This window comes from Ctenocephalides felis, unplaced genomic scaffold, assembly GCF_003426905.1.
Source record: "Ctenocephalides felis isolate EL2017-DRISC unplaced genomic scaffold, ASM342690v1 CF-g0.4_SCAFFOLD_03570, whole genome shotgun sequence".
NCBI classification, from domain to species: Eukaryota; Metazoa; Arthropoda; class Insecta; order Siphonaptera; family Pulicidae; genus Ctenocephalides; species Ctenocephalides felis.
The window spans coordinates 21,316,745-21,338,600 of NW_020539724.1; the positions used below are offsets into that span (position 1 = coordinate 21,316,745).

Consider the following 21,856-nt stretch of genomic DNA (forward strand, 5'->3'; position numbering starts at 1 on the left):
AATTAATACTTTTTAACTCTTCGAGAATTTATCTTTTTGACGAAAATATTTTCGAATATAAAACCGATCCCAGTAAACACCGAGCGGCGTTAGCAATCTAAATCCACATAGATTCCACATGGGTGTCACACGCTTGTGGTTTTCAGATTGCTACCGCCGCTCAAATTACACGGTGTTTACTGTGATGTTTTAAAAGCTTCTTTTTAATTTGGTAATTCAGTATAAATAGTGTCAAAACATATTTTTTAATATGACTACATAAAATTACATTGAGAGAAATGATTATTTATCACTATTTTTTTATGATTTGTAGACAAATTGACCGTCCTGGACTTACCTTCAACAATTAAAGTCCTATGGAGCAGGACTAGGCATTCACCACGGCGGAAGCGGCACTGGACTGAGTAAGCGGAAACCAGCGCCTCCACTACGAAATTGTTAAAGAAGAAGTATCATGACATACTTATTCCTGGCAGAAAAAGTATGGTCATCTTACTGCTAGCAGCACCATCATGGCACAGGTTAATATCAAAACTAAATGATTATGTATACAAACATATTCTATTATGAATAGTTCTACACAAGAAATTTTATTGCTTTATTTTAATATTAGCCAAAATTCAAAATTCAAGTTAGACATTTTTTTAAGTTTTAATCTGTGTTTTTTCCTCAGTTTTTTTCCAAGTACCAGGACCATTTTATATATATTCTTTTCTATTTATAGGTGGACGAGAAGTTAAAAAGACGTTTCTCTCAGTGTCTGCATCTATGGAAGAAATATCAAAATTGGCCGAAAACAATTCCGGTTCGAATTTGGATCATGAGGGCGGAAATGGCAAGGGAAAAGGGTATAAAATTTGTCAAATTGTTAGATATTTCTGGATTGATTATCATTAACAATATATTCTTTTTTGCATAGAAGTAAAAAGAAAGACGCTCTGCGTAAGTCTCAGCAACATTTTGATCAACTGGAACAACTCTGGAGCAAAGTACCCACTGCACACCGTCCAGTGGCAGCAGGTGGAACCGAAATTATGTGAGTTGACCTTATAATTTAATTACTATATCCAAATAATTTAAAATGTATATTGTTTTCTTGATTAAAATGTTTTTTTTTCACATTTTTAGTTAACGAAACAGAGCTCTTTTGGCAGAAGACCGAATAGACTCATCAGATGAGGAAACAGATGGATAAATTTTAATATTAGGATATAAACCAAATATTACATACCAGTCCATGCGTAAGTAATTTATAAGTAATAAGGTAAGTGTTAACATGTGGATAAGTGCATTTTTTTAAAACATTTTTAAGATAGTTTACTTTTTGAAATAAAATGACTTGATACAGACACACACACGTATTATAATTTAATAAATTATATATGATTTCTAAACTTCTAATCTAATGTTTCTGCTTTTTTTTCGAAAGTTTTAAAAAAAATTAACTATTATATTCAACGTTTTTTGGATATGGTAAATCCTTCTTCTGAAACTTAATGACTAACCATTTTTCATTCAAAGAATCAACAAACTTTTAAACGAAACAAAAACTAAAAGTTATGTTTTGAATATATAGATAAAATCACCTTCACTCTTTTGAGTATTGTTTAACATTTTTTAAACTTACAGATATAAAATATATCAATGTTTATAATTTTGTACCTATTGAATCGTAATATTTTATACCATAAATAAAAATGAATTGAGCGAAAACAGTTTTTACTAAAAATCAATAAAATATGAAAATATTTTCACAAAACATAATAAATGTAATTTTACTTGACATTTAAATGCCCTTTTATACAAATGTGATGCATTTCTAATGGATTTGTATTTTTAAACTTTCATACTATAGAGAATAAGGAAATACAATTTATAACATATGCACTTTCCACATGTTACATATATGCCGATAATATATTAATGTATAAGTATAAAAATTAAGATATGATAATATAATGCCCCTAACTCTCGACAATCTATTTGCACACAATATATATTTATTACACTTAAGTATAAAGCAATTAAATGTTTCCTTATTGTGTACTTCTCGATCTACGAAAACATTAATGTTTGTGTTATATAAATATATATAAATATGTATATATATATATTATAGTACGTCTGTTCCTATCCCAAACCTCAAGAAAAATATTTATATAGACCCTATACATATCAAAAATATATTTAACTAAATTAAATTATATTATATTAAAATATATTAAATATTTATATATTATTATTTAAGCCGTATTATCATATGTATAGAATTATGCCAGTTATTGTCCAGATTGGACTAATTTAATAAATATTTAATTAAGTCATAAAAGTTAAACGTTGTTATGACAGTTTCAAATTTATACTCTTTATCATTTGATTCTGTATAATTCTAGAAAATGTAAGCCAAATGTTTTCTTTGTGATATATTTTATATTGTTTGTTTGATTTTAATATACATATATTAAACGGCAGTTAGAAAATGATATTATATGTGTCAAATTTCCAAATATTATAGTACTTACACCGTGCATGTAAAGGATGACCCAGAACTCAACATCAAGCTGAAACAGGGTCATAGTATTGTCTGTAACTGTCCTGAAAAAAAAATTTCAGGACATTTAGAGTCAATACTATCACCCCGTTTCGACTTGATGTTAATTTCTGTGTCATGCTATATACATGCATGTGTACATTAGATATAAACACTCCTAATTCTAAAAAAATGAACCATGCTCTGACTATCATTAGTATTAATAAGATATATATGTGTATATAAACCATAATAATGATTGCACATATATATGTAAATGTAAGTAGTGAGCAATAAAGTGTATGTTAATAAAATGAAACAATCTATTTAATCTAATAATCTTCTAAATGCAGGAATAAGAACATTAGAATCATATTTGCTGAAGGAAAATGTCTCGAATACTCTAATTTTTGTTTCTTCTAGTATTTTGGGGTATTTACAAAATTTGGTGAGTAACTTATATAGTTGATTACTAGTATTATATAGACATTCTTTAGGATAAATTTCAGGATAGACCAAACTATTCGGTGCAATTGGTAGGCACCCACAATATGTTCCCTCTATCCTAAAATAATAATAATTATTAAAGTCATGTTTGCAATATTTGAATTATAGTTAAAAAAATTCAAGATTTTAATTTACATTGCTACTCCAAAGAATTCATGTTTTGCTGTAGATACTACTATATCAGCATTTAATAGAACTTCATAATACTTTTCTTTACTTTCTGCATAACCAAAATTTATAATATTATCTACTAATATCTCTTTGGCTTTATTAAATATTTCAGGCACATCTGTTGTGTGTTCTCCAAGCACTGATAATCTGAATTGTATATTATTTTCCTTCATTTTCATCATAGTTTCTAAAAACAATTCTGGATTTTTATCATGCTCCCATCTATGAGGCCAAACTATATGAATTGGTAAGTTTTGCTCTTTTGAAACTCTTAATTTTGGAATTGAATCAAAGACTACAGGAAAATATAACACAGAACACTTAGGAATAATTTGTTCTTCTAGTCCTTGAAACTTAATTCCAGGTTGCATCTTTAAATGTTTTTGAATGTTTGATAAGAATGAATTTTTGTTGTATTCGGAGTTGAAAATGACCTTATCGGCAGTCAAACTAAAATCAATAGAATAAAAGATAATAGAAAGGAAATCACAGATGTTCAAATTAATATTTAAAAAAACAGGTCATATATATATATATATATATATATATATATATATATATATATAATAATTTACCAAGATATGATTTGATTATATCCATATTGAAAATCCCTTTCTTTTTTATACTCGACTGGATAAATAAGTTGATTTTCATGAAAATAAATAATTTTTTTACACGTGTGTAAATGGGGGCATAAACCTATGAGCTCCGTAAGATTTAAAACAGAACTGCACAGTAATGTTTTGTAAGAAACATCTTTCGGAATTATTTGCGAAAAATATAAAGCACTCGTTCTTGCTCTCCAATGCCATTTTTTAGCTGGCAAAGTTAATAACAAGTAATCAGTTTCATTAAAATCTGTAACAAACTTTAGATTAGAACTTTAGAAACGATTCAGTTTCGGCTTTTATAAAACCTTTCAAAAGTGCATCAAGTAACTGTTTATGAGATCCTCCATAAAATGGTTCTATAATGAGATATTTTTGACTTGACATTTGGTTTGTTGAAACTTATCATTAATTAAATCATAATTAACTTTATAATTATTTAAATCATAACAAATAACTGTCTAGGATTATTAATTGTTGTGGATAAAAAAAGAAACGATTTTATAGGTTATGTACACCAACTGTCAAACGTGACAACTTCTTTGAGGTTATGTTATCTTCATTAATAAAGTCGTAAAGTGATGTAATTGTATTTAGTTATTTATTAATTATTATCAATAAGTAAAAGTCATCTGCCAAAGAAATCATTGATTTAGCAATAATACAAGTAAGTGTTTTTATATAATATAGATACATCATTAATTATAAGGGCAGAAGTATAACTAAATCTTATTGCAGTGTGGATTTTATTTAAAAAATCTGTTATATTAAAATATAACCAGTTTTCATTATGATTTAACACTTTAACGACTTAAAAGTACTAAGAAGTTCTATTAAAATATTAGTTACACATAAATAACCCAATGCAATTTTAACTACAAAATAGTAAAGGCTTCATAAACATGCTTCATTCATTCGCTGCAACTATTTACGAATTACAAGTTTGACTCAATTCAATTTATAGAAATTTTATTGGATTTGCTTTTTCTTTAATATCACTTTCTTCTTTTATGCCAAATATAAAAGCATTTAAAAAACAAGTAGTTATTCTAGTAGTTTACTTCTATCTTACTATAAACGATAAGTAAAATAATATACTAAACTTATCTGAAAAAAGGCCTATAAATCTTCTTCATATATTAAGATATGACATATCAGCATGATGTTAATGTGATAAATGTATCTCTTTGAAACTTATTTTTTCACTAATTCAAAAAAAGTGACTTAATTCCTATTTTTGTGCCTAAAAATGTCTTTATTTGTAGATTTATTAATTATATAAGAAATAGCAAAACAAAATAACAAAAGTATATTAGATGTCCTCAAAAATTTGTCTAAAATTGTATTAAATTGAACTATTAAATGATATCATAAAGAACTTTGACTTGAGCCCCCTTTTTAGTGATTGGTGTTTTTGAGAATGTAAACTAGCAAGATAGAATAAATTGTCATTCTGGAATCGCTTAAAATTCCATATAAATATTTGACTGAACTTAAAAGAAATATTGAATTTACACAAGTTGAAAAAAAAAAGCTCTTAGAAGGGTCAGTAACATTTAATTAGAAAAATCTTACTGAAGGTTTAAGTAAGGCTTATAAGAATTAGAACCTCCTTAGGAATATTGATAGTCCTATGAAGTGAATCATTATCTTTAAAAATTAAAGGAGCTTTTAAAAACGGTCAAGAATAAAATTACAAAGTTTTTCAACCATTTCTTAAGACTTGAGCTAATTAATTAAATTGTTAATTTATTTTGTCACCTAGGAACATATTCCTTATAATCCCATAAAAATTATCATTTTGTATTAATGATTTCTATGTACAAGTCTTATTTTTTTAAAAGAGTATTTACTTTTACTGTATTTGCAAAAAATCAGTACTTAAATCTTTACTTTTAAATGTTTCTTAAGTTTTTGATTCATTTTTTTTTAAATATAAAATAGTTTTTAAATTAGTAGCTATATTAATTACTAATAAGTATTTATGTATGTCTAATTGAAAATCTACTAAAACTATTTTACTTGATATAATAATTCTTATAATAAAAATATATAAAACAAAATACATATAATAAAATGTTTAAAATTTTATAAAATTTAATATCCCACTATGTTCATTTATCTATTATCCATTTCAGGATGTCATTCCCCAATAAAGAAGATAGAAAAAAATGTTGGGATTCTAGAGACCAGTATTGGGAGTGTCTCGATACAAATGAGAATAAATCCAAGCAAAACACTGAAGAAGTGCAAGCTTGTAAAGCATTTAGAAAACTGTTTGAAAGTAATTGTCCCGCACAGTGGGTTACACATTTTGATAGAAAACGATCGTACTTGCAATTTAAGCAAAGGATAGAAAAAGAAGGATATGAACCTTTAGATAATAAGTAACATATATATTTATATCAGTAGTTAAGTAAAATGTATTTGAAATAATTTCTTATTACACAAAGTTGCAAAAGTGAATGTGTATCCATTCAAACTATTTTTTCTTTGTAAATTTTATGACAACACAGAGAACATTCTTTGCTTGATTCCAGAACGTTTTAAGACTTTTCATGCTTAAAACTATGAACTCAATTAAATTATTTGTATCAATATATAATATTCTTAATCAAAGCACTATCCAATGTAATAAATCACAAACTATTACGATTATGTGAATTATATTTGCTATTCTTACAAGTTACATTACATATTTTTCATTATTCTTCTGATGTCATACTTTCAGAAGATAATTTAGTTGTGCATTCAATAATTTTTCTTGTAGGCTCATTAAGATCATCAACTTGAATACTAACTATATGTCTTCCAGGAACCATAATAAGTCCTAAAACTCTTTCTTCACTTGGATCAGAGTGTTCACTGAGATATTCTGAACACGATGCTAGAATAATATTGCCATCACGATCTGTACATGCAAAAGTACCATAAAGCACTCGACCATCAGTCATTTTAATACGAAAACTTTTGTTCAGCCACTGCCGGAGTTGAACTCGGCCTTTTGAATCTTTATTTCCCTAAGAAAAAAATTAAATTAAACTATGGTATGTTTATAATGCATGAATTTTATTACATAGATATATTTTTAAAGCATTTTCATAGCATTAGAAATTTTTAATTGGAATTATTGCACATATTAAAAAAGAATTGAGTATTTTCTAAAAATGTTTTATGATACAACATTTGTAATGGGTTTCATAGATTAATTTATGGATGTCTAATATAAAAGTGTTGTAAAACGCAAGTAGGTATTTTATTGAGCAAAAGACCATGTATGTACAAGAGATAGGATTCATTTATTCTGAGAGTAAAATAACCATGATAAGCAATAGGTAAAATAACAGAGTGAGCTTATGTGAGAATAGGCATATAAATCTTTTTATGTCTATTAAAAGTTTTATGTTAGGATGTTGATTAGACTTAATTGTACATCTTTGAAACTATTATTAGACATAAATATCACATCTATTATTATGTATTTGAATAATGAATTGTTATACAACCTACCATGAAGTAAGAACTTATAATCTTATATAATTGATTCATATCTCCTTTATGAGATAAAGAAAAATTTTTGATAGAGAGTTAAAATTTATGGAAAACAACAAAATAATGGTACATATTTTATATCTTCATTATTCAAATTTTAAATTATAACCTCAAATAAAAATCAATTACTTTTTCATTGTCTGCTAATGCTATATTGTCATTCATGATATATTATTATCTAACTTTTAATTTCAATTCCTTAATGTTTCATGTGCCTTTAGTCCTTTGTTTCTTCAGCAAAAACTTTTTTTCTTGTGAAATCCTAAAATGTATTTTGTGTGTTTTGCTACAGTTGTCGCAAAATAATATTAACTAAATTTATTAAAAATACAATGAAACCTAGACAATGTAATAAATATGTCTATGAATATAAATATGGCTATGAAATATTCATTTAAATGCGAATTGTTTCACATTTGACGTACAGATCTTTAAATTGTCATTTTAATATTTATATTTTATAGTGAGGGGTGCACACAAAATTCTTTCAACTGCAACTTCACTTCTTACATTTTCTAACAACTGTCAAATTATTTGAAATTGGATTAATTTAAATAATTGATTAATGCAATGTAACAAAGTTTGTAATTCAATTTCTAGTGATAAATTGATTTAATAAATAATTACTTTATACGTGATACTTTAAAATAAGTGTTTTTTGTAAATAAATAATTGTAATATTAATTTTTCAAAAATTGGAATGAGCGCCATCCAACGACCAGTGTTTACGTCAGATGTAAAATGTCGCAGTGATAGGAGTCACTAAATCCCAAAAAGATCACATCTGCAAAAACACCCAAACAATTTATACTTCGCTCTTTATTCTCGATATCTATTTTATTTGTAATTCATCCAATAAACCAACATGGTCTTTAGGATGGTCTTTGTTTGTAGTGATTGCAAAACCACGTTTACAGCTCGTAGCTCTTTATATCGACATCTCAGGAGACAGCATGACAAAGAGCCAAGAGCCATTCATCCTAATTCGTGTCAGTTTTGTTCGAAAACCTTTAAAACCATATATACTTTACATCGACATGTACGCCGAGTGCATTGTAATATCCCTGCTCCTTCAAATACACAATCCTGTTCATCATCTTCTGAAGATTATACACATCCCTTCTCGCTTTCTAAAACAGATGCTAATAATCCTCCTTTATCCACCTCACATGTCTCCACACCTTCCAATTTACTTTCACACGCAACACCTTACACAAATTCCATTCCTTCTACTACATCTATATCAGATTCTCCTCAAATATCTCCCCACATAGCTCCATCGCCTCCACCCTCAGTGACTTCCCCACTCAGTTCAAAGGAAAATTTAGTAGGTATGTATTACTTTTATATTTATAGATACTCTTTGTTGTTTATTATGTTACATAGTTTATCTTCTTGTAGGTACACCATCGAAAACAGGCAGGATAAGATGTCCAGTTGCTCCCTGCTCTTCGGTTTTTTCCAGATATGCATATTTGAATCATCATATTAAGTTATACCATGATATAGCTATAGACTACGAACAATTACAGTTTGAAAAGTTTGAGGGTATCAAATCTTCTATCTCATCATTTATGTTTCTAATTATACAATTACCTACATTTTTCTCTTTCTGGTAGAATTTGAATTATGGAAATCAGAAGTAGAGCAGATGGAGTTAGCGCGTTATCTTCCATGTACTTCAGGATATAACTCAAAAAGCGACAAAACGATGTATTATGATTGCCACCGATCGTATATATATAAACAGAAACAAATTAAACGCTTCAGAAACCCCAGCATCAAAACTGGGAAAGCTTGTCCGTCAAGGATTATTTGTAAAATTGATCATAATGGAGCAGTCAATGTGAAGTTCTGGAAGACACATTTAGGGCACAATAAACAGATTAAGTCAATTTCTTCACTGACACCGACAAACTCTGGTTTTGACAATCAGATTTTGGAAAGGGAAATGATTAAAAACGCGAATGAATTAAGAAACATGACTAATATTAATACATCAGAAGACATGGATCATCACAACAATGATGAAAAATATTTATGGGCTATGCGAATGGACATCACACTGCAATCTTATTTGAAAGAAGCTTATAAACCCGGTGTAAATAAAAAACTGTTTGAAAAAGGTGTTGCCCTTATAGCTATGTCATTGCCCAGCTATAAAACAACACAACAAGTTGACATTAAAAAGATAATAGAAACACAAAGAAATAATTCTAGGTCAAAATATGCTTTCCCACAAGGACAAAGTGTTAAACAACAAAATACTGACTGATATCCATAAGAAACATCGACAAGATAATCGTTGGAGCTTATGAAGATCAGTCAGGACTTGCACATGCTCGAAAATTAACTAAATAGAGTTTTGGAAAACACATAAGGACACAGTAAACAGATTAAATTGATCTCTTTAGATAAGGACATATCAAGTGTAAATTTTCAAACGCCTTGCATGATTATAAAATTAACTAAATTAAGATTAACCAAATAACACATTGATATATCTCAAAAACTAGAGCTGTGAAAGAAATTATTTTGGAATTGGCGGTTTCAAATTTTTTAAAAATCATAAAATCTCTGACAAAAAATCTGTCACACAGTGTTATTAATTCATAAAGATGTGAAGAATTGTCCAACATGTGTAAACAGTTGACCTAATCGATAAGAATTTATTTATAGTTTAATAGAAGGTGATAACACAAAATGTTGTTGATCAAGCCTCACTCAGTCCTAATGATCGGGCATTACAGTACTATACTGCATATTCTCATATCGTGAAATATAACCAATGTTATTATTAAAATGTTGTACAAATGTATTATAAAAAAAGCTTTGTACTTTAGTGCCATGCATTCCAAAGCAGTACTTGCATAATAAAACTAGTTCATGATCAAGCATATGAACATGTTTTTCTATAATTTGTAAGACTGATTTTTCGATTGGAGAAAGATTTTGATTCTACATGATGTAATAATGAGTTTTTGAAAGGTGGAAGAGATCAAGCATATGATCATATTTTTCTATAATAAGTACCTCATGAATGCAATCTATGCTTGGCTTTTCATTTCTTGTCTCTTCATTTCTTGTCTTTTCTTATTCCTAATTTCAATGTCATTATTTGTATTTATTTTGTATCATTCTTTAAATGTTTTCTATAACATAGGTCAAGTTGTAAATAATATAATGTGAATATATTTTATTTTTAATAAAAATGTTTATCGGAATAAATGTTTTTTTTAACTATGTTTGGAATTGCTCATGGCAATCATATTGTAAAATTTGTATGAGATACACCTAATTATTTTAGAACATTCTAAATATCATTACTATATTTATATACAACTAGCACACCCGACGAACTCTGTTTCGCCACAAGATGGTTATGAAGAAATTTTTTGATTGTTTTATATTTGAAAAGGAAAAATTTGGTTTTATTACACAACAGTAATGAATTTATTTCGATTACAAAAATGAAGTGTTTTTAGTTGAACTTCTCTAAGTAAATGAAAGTGAATCCGCAAATTATTCGTTTCGTTGAAGTGCTCTTTGGTAAACCACATTTTTTGTTTTTTGGTCTGACGTTAACACAAACAAAGCGGATGGTTTTCCAACTTGTGAACGGGCAACGTATAACTGCCCATGTGAAAAACAATGATTTTCTAAATAATCTATTTGAAATTTATCCCGCAAACACTAAGCGATTGGCCTTGCGACTTGTTAATTGTCATTGCGAACTGGAAATTGTAAAGTTAAACGGAAGACCAGTCGGAATCATTGGTATGTCACCAAATCGCCAGCTGAATGGACAGTTTGGAGTGGAATGGAAATTGAATGGACAGTTTGGAGTGTATTTGTACACACGGTATTTTATCTCTGAAAGTTGGTACGTCGCTTTTTTTAGGCTCGTTGGGTGTTTTTCCGCATGACATCTTTTTGGGATTTAGCTGCGTGTCGCAGTGATCAATCTGAAGTTTCTTTTATTTAAGTGATGTTTTAAGAACTGTCAACTGTCAAACGCGTTGTTCGTTTCTATCAAACAAAAGCACGCAGGACAAAAATAGCTTGTGGTCATAAATCGATTTCCCTAATTTATGATTAATTAAGATAGCTTTTTCGATTACGTGCGATGATTATAAGACATGTTTTCGGAGGTTTTATTAACCTTCGCCGTTTTAATAGCTGTTATACATACACGTACGTTGTACAAATTATGTGAAATTTATACAATGGCCGAGGTTAAGTCAAGAACAATTTTTTATTATATTTTTATTTTTAGGTGAAACTCCAAAAAATGATCGTGAAAATGAGAAATTATTTTTGCAAGTTCGGCCTGAGCCGAATCCGTACCCGTTCATTACCAGAATGGCTACAGAGAGATTGAATCTGACATGTAGAATGTTTAATAGGACTGATTCTTTTCCTGTTAATGCATATAATTTAACTTGGAGAGTGCCTAGAGATTCCATGAATAGGTGACCAACTAACAATTGTTTTATTTTATTTACTTGTAAACAATAACTTATGACTTTTGAAATCATCGTGCTAATTTTGTATTCAACTAAACTCAGCAAGGTTTTCATTTATATATTTTTAGAATAGCCTTCCAATTAAAATTTGTATTTTCACTATTTATATTCTCATTATTTATTTATTTATTTTTAAATATATAGCCCACAGATTTCTTCCAAGAGGACTCAAAAATACATTTATTTTACATAATGAATAACATTTAAAATATATACAAAATTACAATATTTAGTTATTAACATAAAATGCTTAACATAAAATTACATATAATGCAGAATGTGGCGATTATTTGAATAGGTGAACTGTTTTGAATATCTATTTCATTATTAATTAAGTTAAAGTTAGAGGACATAAGTAGAATAGGCGAATTTAAGAGAGAATTAGATATAGGAGTAGTATAATTGAAAAATAATTGTGAACTCATAGATAGCCTTGGAACATTAAAGAATAGTTGGTTAAGAATAAGAGGACAGTCTATAGAATTATTGCAAAGTTTAAATAAGAACATAATTGTACAGATAAATCGAAGTGAGGCAAGAGAAGGAATACCAAATTCTTTTAGTAAAGTGTTGTGGTCAAAGCCACGTTCAGGGTAAATTTTATATGTTTTATAATGTAGATATTTCAGAAATTTTTGCTAAACCTTCTCTATCGCATCAGAGTTGTTGATTTGATGAGGATACCAAATAATCGAACCATATTCTAATTTTGAGTTACAATAGAATAGTACATGTAAAGCAGTGCATTGTTAGAATTGAATTGTTTACAATTTTTCAGTATCAAACCTAAAGATTTATGTGCTCTATTACAAATATCAGTTATATGATCAGTGAAAAACAAACCAGAATCAAATAAAACTCCTAAATCTGATATTTTATTACATCTATCAATGCTGGTGTTAAAAATTTTATAATCAAAATGTATTATATGGCTGAATAAAAATATTTTCTATTGCAGTAGTGGTATAGTGCCTTATAGGTTTAATGATGGAACAATTGGTCTCAAATTTCTTGACCTGCGAGAGTCAGACAGTGGAGATTATACTTGCCAAGCCAATTCAATTGGTCTACGCTTTACAGTAAAGTTGAACATAAAACCGCATATTAATAAAGGAACAAGTAAGTGGAAAAATATTTCACTGTGGGATTACATGTATTTTTTGAAATTTACTTATTATTTGATAAATTTGAATAATTTACTTGTAATTTATAACATCTTTAATTTATAGTTTTTATAAATTGTCAATTGTAAGTTCTGTATAATTACGTTCATTAGGTATATGAATAATTAAAAAATATTGTTGAACATTAATTTTCTTCTAATCCATTCAAAAATGTACTTCTTCATAACTAGAATATGAAGTGAATAAATACTTTGAATAGTAAATGGTCTTATATTTTTCATTCAATGATTTTCTTTCTATTTAAGTAATTTATTATTGCCTTGTATAATATAATCATAAATAAAAGTAAAATATTTATTGTAATTCCATCATCTTTCAATTAAACTATATACAAAAAATGAAGTTTAAATCTTAACTTAACAAATTTAGTTTTTTATATTAGTTAGATATCTTTATATATGTATGTCTTTTGAATCATTTAAATACTATTCATTATCCTTTTTTCTAGATGGAATGTCATATTGTGGTTCTCGAATGTTTATTTGCTCAAAAAGTATATTGGTTTCAAATGATAGTCTTGGAAGCAATCAAATAAAAAATAATCAGACATTAAATGATTTTCATTCACCTTGTATATCTGATGCTTTTGTCTGTGATGGAAAATCAGATTGCCCCAATCAAGAAGATGAGTCAAGTGATCTTTGTGGACAAGATGCCTGTACAGGTAAGTTTCTAGTAATACCCTCACATACCAACCTATATTTATATTTATTACATGATGTAATAATTATTTAATATTTAATTAACTAATTCTTCTTTCAGGTAAACTACGTTGTAGTGATAACAGATGCATTCCAAGACATTGGTGTGAAGCAAAAATACCTCATGATTGTTGCCGAAATAAAAATAATGCAGATCATATGACCCATGATGAAATGATATTGAGTGATTCTAAAAGTACAATGCACAATACCATTGTTAAGAGTAATGGAGATTTTGATAAGAGATTCAGATTTGTAAATGATTATGGAGAACATGTCTTTGAAGGGAGTTATCTTAGAACAAGAGATTCAAAATCTGGAGTTGATTTTTTACATATTACCATATATACTATCATAGGTGGGTAATAATTTATTTTATTTTATTTCTTGGAGTTATAGTTATTATTATAAAGAGCAGATCGTTTTTTGTTTAGATATGTTTTTATATTTTTTTATCTTTATTACTAATCCATTTTGTTAACATCTATTTTGTTTATTCTAAAAATAGTTCCCAATTTTATTGTTAATTATGTGTAGACTTCTTCAGAGAATTTTGTACTGGATATTGTCTAACTTCTTTATTTAGAATAAACAAATTGATTTAAAATTTTAGATTATTTAATTTTGAAGCTTATCAAAAAATGTAAAAGTTGCACACATATTAATTTTTCATTTTCTATTGTTATTTTAATACTAAACCAATTTACCACAAATTTTATCTAATAAACTTTTAAAGCCTATTAAATAAAAGATTGAATTTTTTCTATAAATGCTGAATTATTTGTGTATCTATTATTTGTGTTCTATAAATGCTATATTATTTGTGATTTTTTTTTCAGCTTGTGCTATAGCATTAACCATAATTGTCCTGGTACTTGTTACAATGCTCTGCAAGACATATATATCCAATAGACAACATTTTGAGCAAGAGAATTGCCAGTCCAATAATTATCGATATTCTACCTATCAGGATATGAATCGGTTTAGGCAGCCGATGTATCGAAATGGAAATTATCAATATCCAGCAGTTGACAATCACAGAATGTTTTCTGCTCCAAGATCTGCTGAAAATGAGCAAATTAGAGAAAATTGTTCTATAAGAAATTTAATCACTAGGTGGTTAGGGATAATACGAGGGAATGAAGCAGAACAAGATGATGATGAAATGTCCAGGAGAATGAATCTTATGAATGAAGGTGAGTGTAATAATCATATAAGAGATTAAAGTTAAAAATTAAATATTTATGTATATGTTGATGCTTAGTGTTATTTTGTAAGCAAATAAGCAAAGCTGAAACATATTCAAATTCATTATCTGCTTTATACTGCAATGTTTAGCAGAATATGTGAAGTTACTGAGAGATTATTTCTTTTCTTTAATTTTTATTTCTTTGATATAATTCATACATATTGTATCTCAGCCAGACAATTACTCTGGTATAAAAGGTCATAGCAATCTTATTACAAAAATGTTTTTTTTTTATTTTTCTACAATAAATTTACATAGTGACTTATATTTACTTGCTACATACATACATACATGCACACTTACATACATATAACTTTGCATACACATAAGTTATTCATTAAAATCAAAAAATAGTTCTTGCACCAAGTCATTTAGAAATTATATAACAATTAAATTGAAGAAAACTTTTTATCAAAGTTACCTATGCAACTAATATAAAACCTTATTTATATTACAAAGACTATATTAAATTAAATTTCGTTATTTATCCAAAATAGATGATATAGAAAAACTTTGTAGAGTCAGTATAAAATGTTTCTTTCAAAATGAAAATAGAAATTAATTGTACTCTGCAAGATGTTCATTATTACACCTCTGGCATTGATTTTATGAAAGCAATTGAAACCTTATTCACTTGCATAATTCTTTTTATCTGACATACTTAAATTTTTTTCTTTGATTTATTTTTTTTACCAGGTCTTCTAAACCACAAATATTATAATACGAAAATCGCCAGATATTATTTCAAACATTAACTATCGTATGCGTTGTTGAAATACATTTTTTTAAACTTTTATATAATCACTATTATCTTATATATATATATATATATATATATATACATATATATATATATATATATATGTATATATACATATATATATACAATACCCATAAACATTTTTTAAATTTTCTTCTAATTTTTGAACAGCAATTAGAACTTAATAATTCCATTAAAAGCAGTTATGATAAAACATACCCTTAACAACGTCATTTTTTGGAAGGCAATTGAACTATTGTCCTAATTATACTTTTAATTAAACATGACTGATAATATTTTTAATTTAACATGGATCTTTATTTCCACATGCCAACTTGATATTCAATTTATTGGGTTGTTCGGAAAGTTACTTTGTTTCTTATAGACAGTTTGGCACGTAATTTTCGTGCAATAAACAAATTTTTTAATAAATTATGTATTGGATGTTTTGGTTGAACATCTTTTGTCATATTTCTGGTATTAGCATAATTCCGGTAACACAAATTTTTTGGTCGTTATTGGCAAAAAACTGATCAAAGTGTTTTTTGACATGCTGATTCGGTAACGGTTTTACGGTCTAAAATTTATTTTAGTGGCCGGAAAAAATAATGGTCCGATGATGGCAGGTCTGGAGAACATGATGAATGTGTCATTGGGTCTCATTCAAGCTACAAAAGCTTTTGGCTATCGATAAAACTTATGTGAGGTTTTGCATCGTCTTGATGCAGGACTATAACTTGCTTGTGAATTAATTCTGATCTTTTCTATGGAAGTATATCATTTAGTTTCTCCACCTGATGAGATAAGGCATTTGAATTAACCGTTATGTTATCCTGGAAAAGCTTGAAAATGAACAATTCCTTTAAAATCTTACCAAACATACTGCATTACCTTTTGCAGTCAAATTTCAGCTTTGCACCTGTTTTGAGCAGGTTCTTCTTTTTTGTTTCATGGGCAATAACGTGTATTGTATTCTTTACATCCCATTTCACATTCCTAGTGACAATTCGCTTCAAATCCTGATAATTTTCAGGAACTTTCAGAAGCGAATCGCGGACGTCAGTGCTACGACACACGTTTCTTTCTATGAGAACCATACATTGAGTTTCGAGGAAAATTTCAGACCTTTTGAGTGGTCATGAATTGTTAAATTTTAAAAATTTTAATTTAATGGGATCTCGTGTATTGTTATTTCACGATTTGTATCAACTAATTCTTTTTCCGCGTCTTTATCAGCTTCCACCGTACTTCTTGGACCTGATGCATTTTGGACATCAAAATACCAGGAATGAAATTTAGTAAACCAGTTTTGGCTCTGTCGTAATATCAGCACGCCATTTCCTTACACATCGGTCAATTTCATTTTGACTTGAACAGTATTTTTACCTTTTCTTAGCAAAAGAGTAAAATATGTCGAAAATGCTGCTTAATTCTTTCTCTATTCAATGTGGCACCATTCAAAAACTACTGCATGTAATTGATTAGATTTTTTTTTACACAAGCCTTGAAATATAAGTTTTCAAATCATATAATAATAATTGTGCTGAAGTGTGATGATAGGTTCAAAAAAATATAGTTAAATTCTGGTGGTTACGAAAACGAAGTGACTTTCTGAACAACCTTATAAGATTTTGCAAAATTGCACTCGTGGTTCTTTGTTCAATTTATAATATTTTATACTATATAAATTTAATTTTAAAAATGAATTTTGTTCATTTTTGTTGAAGGAACAACAGTAAATTCAAGGTACACTGCGCCTTTAAATCATCCATCCAGTTTTAACTACCGTACAAATACGAGACAAATAAATCCGACCGGTTACTCCGTAGTTTCACAATATGACGAAACTTTACCGACAAGTTCTGATTTTCGATGTCCTAGGAGGAGGGATATTTATCATGTCGATAATATTTGCACAGAAAATGATACTGAAACTAGAAATATACATAGTGTGACTACTCAGACAAATAACGCGGATGAAAATGTTATTATAAATTCGCCTTCTAACTTGTGGACTCGAATTTGCAATGCGATGAGAGTGCAATCGGCACGGGACAACACTAATCAAAATGTAGATGATTTGGAAACTACTGCTGGTGAAACTTTTGAAGATGTGAATTTGAATGAATTAAATGATGCAAATGTACCGGCTTATAGCGCTGTAGGAAATGCTAACAATTCAATTTTTGGCCAAGGGTTATGGGCCCCAGTTTTAACCAATGACGATAATAATGAAAATTGTAATGCATGTGATAATTTAGATGAACCTGTGCCATTAAGAACTACACTATGGACAAGAATATGTAATATTATAGGTTTTGGCTCATCCCGGATAAACACAAGTAATGATCCTAATCTAAACACTCCAGTCCATTCTGATGATGTTTTTGAGCAAGGGGATTTAAATTTAAACTTCAATGAAATTTTATCAAGCGACGAGGATTTCTTAACTAGACTTGAAGATATCTCAAGAAATGTTGTTATGGTATCACCTCCTCCTTATACTGAATTGATGTTAAATGAGCCTCCTGTCGGACCTCCGCCCCCTTACGCTAGTAGGGACAACTTAGCTGATTTTACACCAGGGCCAAATAATAGCTTAATCAATAAATTTGCTGAACAAAATCAAGAGAACCTGAGTGCTGCTAATGAAGGTTTTGTCATGGGAAATAATAATTTGGACAATGACAATTTGAATGAGCAGGTCATGCCTAGTACCAGCACAAGTCCAGAAACGACTGATAGAAATAGTCATAATAATGGTATGAAGATCAAAGATGGTGTTGGTTCCAATAATAATGTTAGTAGAAATGGTGATGTAAATTTTAATTGTAACTCTAGCAAGATGTTAAGCAAAGCTACTTCTGAAGATTTTCATGTCGGCAATGAAGATTGTAAGAAGTTAACTGATTTACCAAACTGTAATGTTATTACTTGTGATAAAGATGTTAATATAAGCGGCCACTTGATAAATATCACAGATAATGAATCAAGTAGCATTGTAGATAATTTAAATGTAAGTAAAAATTCATTTGGTGAAACTTCTTTAAATGCAAATACTAAATTAAGTTCTAATAACAGTATTGATTTCAAAGATATTTCAAATAATTCGGATCAAAGTAGTGAGTTATGTGTGAATCACAATATTTTAACTGATTCTCAAATTGACTTCAATAAAGGAAATACTTTTTCTTTCAATAAAAGTACATTATCAAGAGATTGTAGTGAAAGTTGTTTAAAAAACATAAATTCAGCTGAGAGTAATAAAAATTTAAGAGATCTTTTCACTAAAAATCCCGCTAAGTATAAATTTTTTTGTGGTAGTTTGAATATAGATAATTGTGATGCATCTAATAATGGAAATGATACTAATTTAAAATTTGTAGAAACGAACAAACTTGTGGGTAACTCAGATGTTCCGAATGATCAACTTTTAGACGAGGCCAGCTCAAGTAATAAAGGGCATTTTAATGATAAACTTGATACAAATACGTACTTTTGTGATAGATCAAACATGAACAATAATATGAATATTTGTGATACCCATTATGACAAAATTAAAAAGAGTTCAGAAGAAAATTTTATAAAACCAATTGCAAGTCATGATTATAATAATTCAGATATGATCAGAGGTAGTAATTCTAAAGAAAATGATAAGCATTTAACTGATAATAATACAAAAAGTAAAGATAATAATTATTCATATAAAATGTTAGATCATGCAGTATCTGATAATGCTTTTTCTATGAACTCTTGGCCTGGTATAGGTACCCATTTATTTTGTGATAATTCCAAAATTGATATTTCTCATATAAATCAGAACAGTAATAATTCTATTTTAAATAATACTAATGTAAAAGTTAATTCTGAAAAACTATTTTCTAAGTCTTTTCCAATTTTAGCAGTTGACAAATTTGACACCGATGTGGTTGTTGATAACACTTCTTTAGATGATGTTAATACTAATATGAATAGTGATGAGAAATTAGATATTCACAATTCAAATATTTATTCCACACTTGAAGATCAAAGTCATGTTAATTTAGGTGAGGAATTTAATGAGAACTATTCAGTTGATAATGTTTCCTCGAATGATAGCTCAAATATTAGAAGCACACTAAACACTAAAGAAATAGAACAATCGAGTTTAGTAAATTCTGAAACTAATGGTAATAATAATGTACTTAGTCATAATAATATAACGATCGAAAATCTCGATGCTTTGAATATAAGTACTATTAATGATACAGATAATAATGTCCAAACGTCCAAAACCGCAAATAACGTAGAAGATTTAAGTCTGTAAATCGAGAATGAATTTTAAATAATTATTATATTTAGTATTCGAAAATTTTAATCCTAATATTTGACACATTGAGTTAAGAATGACTGGTTCAAATAACTCAAAAGGGCACAATTTGCTACTTACTCATTTATTAAACTAAATTAGTTTGACACAAGTAAAATTTATGCAAATCAGGGTACAAATATGTATTATTAATATATGTATCTATTAAATGTAATAATATTTATTGATGTGTTTTTATTATCGTGTAAATTGCACACGTGGATAAGATTATATATATTTGAATTAATATATATACATACATACATACATACACATATATATATATATATATATATATATATATACAGTGGCGTCGGAACCGTGTGGGCTGTGTGGGCTTGAGCCCACCCATGAATTTTGATGGGGGGGCTCAGCCCACCCATCAATTTCAAAAAATTATATGAGCTAATATCGCTAAAAAAAAAACGAGCCCACTGGCTGTCCATCAAAAAAAAAAAAAAAAACGAGCCCACCCATCAAAAATTTGGTTCCGACGCCACTGTATATATATATATAAATTTGAAATTTAATGATATAACCATATATGGTTGTATAAGTTTTACATATATGTGAACCACTTAGCTAACAAGACTTGTTCAGTACAAAATACTAATAATAACACGATTATCTGTTTTAATATATATATATATATATAATATATATATATATATATATATATCGGATGGTGAAATATATTGTGTGAAAATTTTTCAGCCGTCCAACCACTTTTATTCATCATATTAACAACTGTATTCAATTTCAATTCCAATTTATTCAAAATTTTATTGTTCAGTATTTAGTTTACGTTACATTATTAGTGTATTTTCAGAAAATCCGATTTGATAATTTTTTATTTTCCTCGACGTTTCAAGTCATTCTGTATTCTTTGAGACACCAAAATTGGAAAAAAATTGATTAATATCTGCATGAGTATGTGAGCCTAAATTTGACTTATGTCGACGATTTCTGAAAAAACGCCTGGACTGATTACCAAAATTTAAAGGCCATTTGATGAAACTCGATAAGGATTTGTTTCGATTTGTTTTGCATGAAGATCGACCGAGCAGTTTCTTAAAATTAGCAGAAAGTGCAACAATTTTGTCTACTTCTTTGCATAATCTAATATATTCTGATTGGTTTCTGGTGAATATAAATCAAGCCATTTTTTCGTAATAAATTTTGTAATCTATTTTTGACGATTTTTATGCAACTTTGTATGATTATACAGTTCATAGACTCAATGAACCATGTTGTAGGCCTACCAAAAATGATTGGTATAAAACTAATTATAAAAACTTAATAAAATTTTAAAATTTTGTTGCCACAATTTTAAAAGTTTCCAAATCTTATTGATTGAATCGATTATTGATCGAAAAATTTATGCAACTGACTTAAAAAATATGGTGACATATATATAAATTAAAATTGATTTTGAGGTAATATTTATCATTCATACATATATATATTATATATAATATATATATATATCATATATATATATATACATATAATATATATATAGATATATATAATTATATAATTTGTATGTATGGATGTATATGTATGTATGTATGATAAATATTCCTCAAAATGAATAATATATAGTGTCAACCAAATGCGGGTGTACATCAAACACTCCCTGCTTAAATATTCTTAACATCTATGACAATAAATCACAGTATTACATGACTCAGTAATGACATTTTTTAATTTTTAATAA

At 28.0% G+C, this 21,856-nt stretch overlaps 4 protein-coding genes across 4 annotated transcripts; 2 read left to right on the top strand and 2 right to left on the bottom strand.

The window, feature by feature from the left end:
• Positions 1–2,857: 2,857 nt before the first annotated feature.
• LOC113383577 (glycosyltransferase-like domain-containing protein 1) lies at positions 2,858–4,212 on the bottom strand. The gene is made up of 4 exons (XM_026621831.1): positions 4,125–4,212; positions 3,784–4,066; positions 3,173–3,658; positions 2,858–3,095 (listed from the first exon to the last, which is right to left on the bottom strand). The coding sequence occupies exons 1-4, from the start codon at positions 4,201–4,203 to the stop codon at positions 2,858–2,860; spliced, it is 1,086 nt and encodes a 361-aa protein (XP_026477616.1). The 5' UTR covers positions 4,204–4,212.
• Positions 4,213–6,521: 2,309 nt separating this feature from the next.
• On the bottom strand, positions 6,522–7,806 carry LOC113383579 (N-alpha-acetyltransferase 38, NatC auxiliary subunit-like). Its single transcript, XM_026621832.1, has 3 exons — positions 7,708–7,806; positions 7,498–7,630; positions 6,522–6,836 (listed from the first exon to the last, which is right to left on the bottom strand). The coding sequence occupies exons 2-3, from the start codon at positions 7,531–7,533 to the stop codon at positions 6,522–6,524; spliced, it is 351 nt and encodes a 116-aa protein (XP_026477617.1). The 5' UTR covers positions 7,534–7,630; positions 7,708–7,806.
• A 491-nt stretch (positions 7,807–8,297) lies between these two features.
• LOC113382897 lies at positions 8,298–10,359 on the top strand (the record flags this gene model as incomplete). The annotated part of the gene is given in 3 exon segments (XM_026621147.1): positions 8,298–8,699; positions 8,770–8,916; positions 8,988–10,359. Coding segments are annotated over 3 exon segments (1,205 nt in total), but the record flags the coding sequence as incomplete, so codon positions are not given.
• Positions 10,360–11,397: 1,038 nt separating this feature from the next.
• On the top strand, positions 11,398–20,094 carry LOC113383580 (putative uncharacterized protein DDB_G0282133). Its single transcript, XM_026621833.1, has 7 exons — positions 11,398–11,562; positions 11,645–11,840; positions 12,853–13,013; positions 13,527–13,742; positions 13,841–14,137; positions 14,619–14,975; positions 17,516–20,094. Exons 1-7 carry the CDS (start codon positions 11,508–11,510, stop codon positions 20,092–20,094), a joined length of 3,861 nt encoding a protein of 1,286 aa, XP_026477618.1. The 5' UTR covers positions 11,398–11,507.
• The last annotated feature ends 1,762 nt before the right edge of the window (positions 20,095–21,856 follow it).

Coding starts and splice junctions, on each gene's coding strand:
- LOC113383579 (XM_026621832.1), bottom strand. CDS start 7,533: ATGAATGACAATATAGCATTAGCAGACAATGAAAAA. Junction 6,837..7,497: donor CATTAGCAGACAATGAAAAA/GTAATTGATTTT, acceptor TTTTTTTCTTAG/GGAAATAAAGATTCAAAAGG.
- LOC113383577 (XM_026621831.1), bottom strand. CDS start 4,203: ATGTCAAGTCAAAAATATCTCATTATAGAACCATTTTATGGAGGATCT. Junction 4,067..4,124: donor ACTTGATGCACTTTTGAAAG/GTTTTATAAAAG, acceptor AGTTTGTTACAG/ATTTTAATGAAACTGATTAC. Junction 3,096..3,172: donor GAATTCTTTGGAGTAGCAAT/GTAAATTAAAAT, acceptor TTATTATTTTAG/GATAGAGGGAACATATTGTG.
- LOC113383580 (XM_026621833.1), top strand. CDS start 11,508: ATGTTTTCGGAGGTTTTATTAACCTTCGCCGTTTTAATAGCTGTTATA. Junction 13,014..13,526: donor GCATATTAATAAAGGAACAA/GTAAGTGGAAAA, acceptor CCTTTTTTCTAG/ATGGAATGTCATATTGTGGT. Junction 14,976..17,515: donor AATGAATCTTATGAATGAAG/GTGAGTGTAATA, acceptor TTTTTGTTGAAG/GAACAACAGTAAATTCAAGG.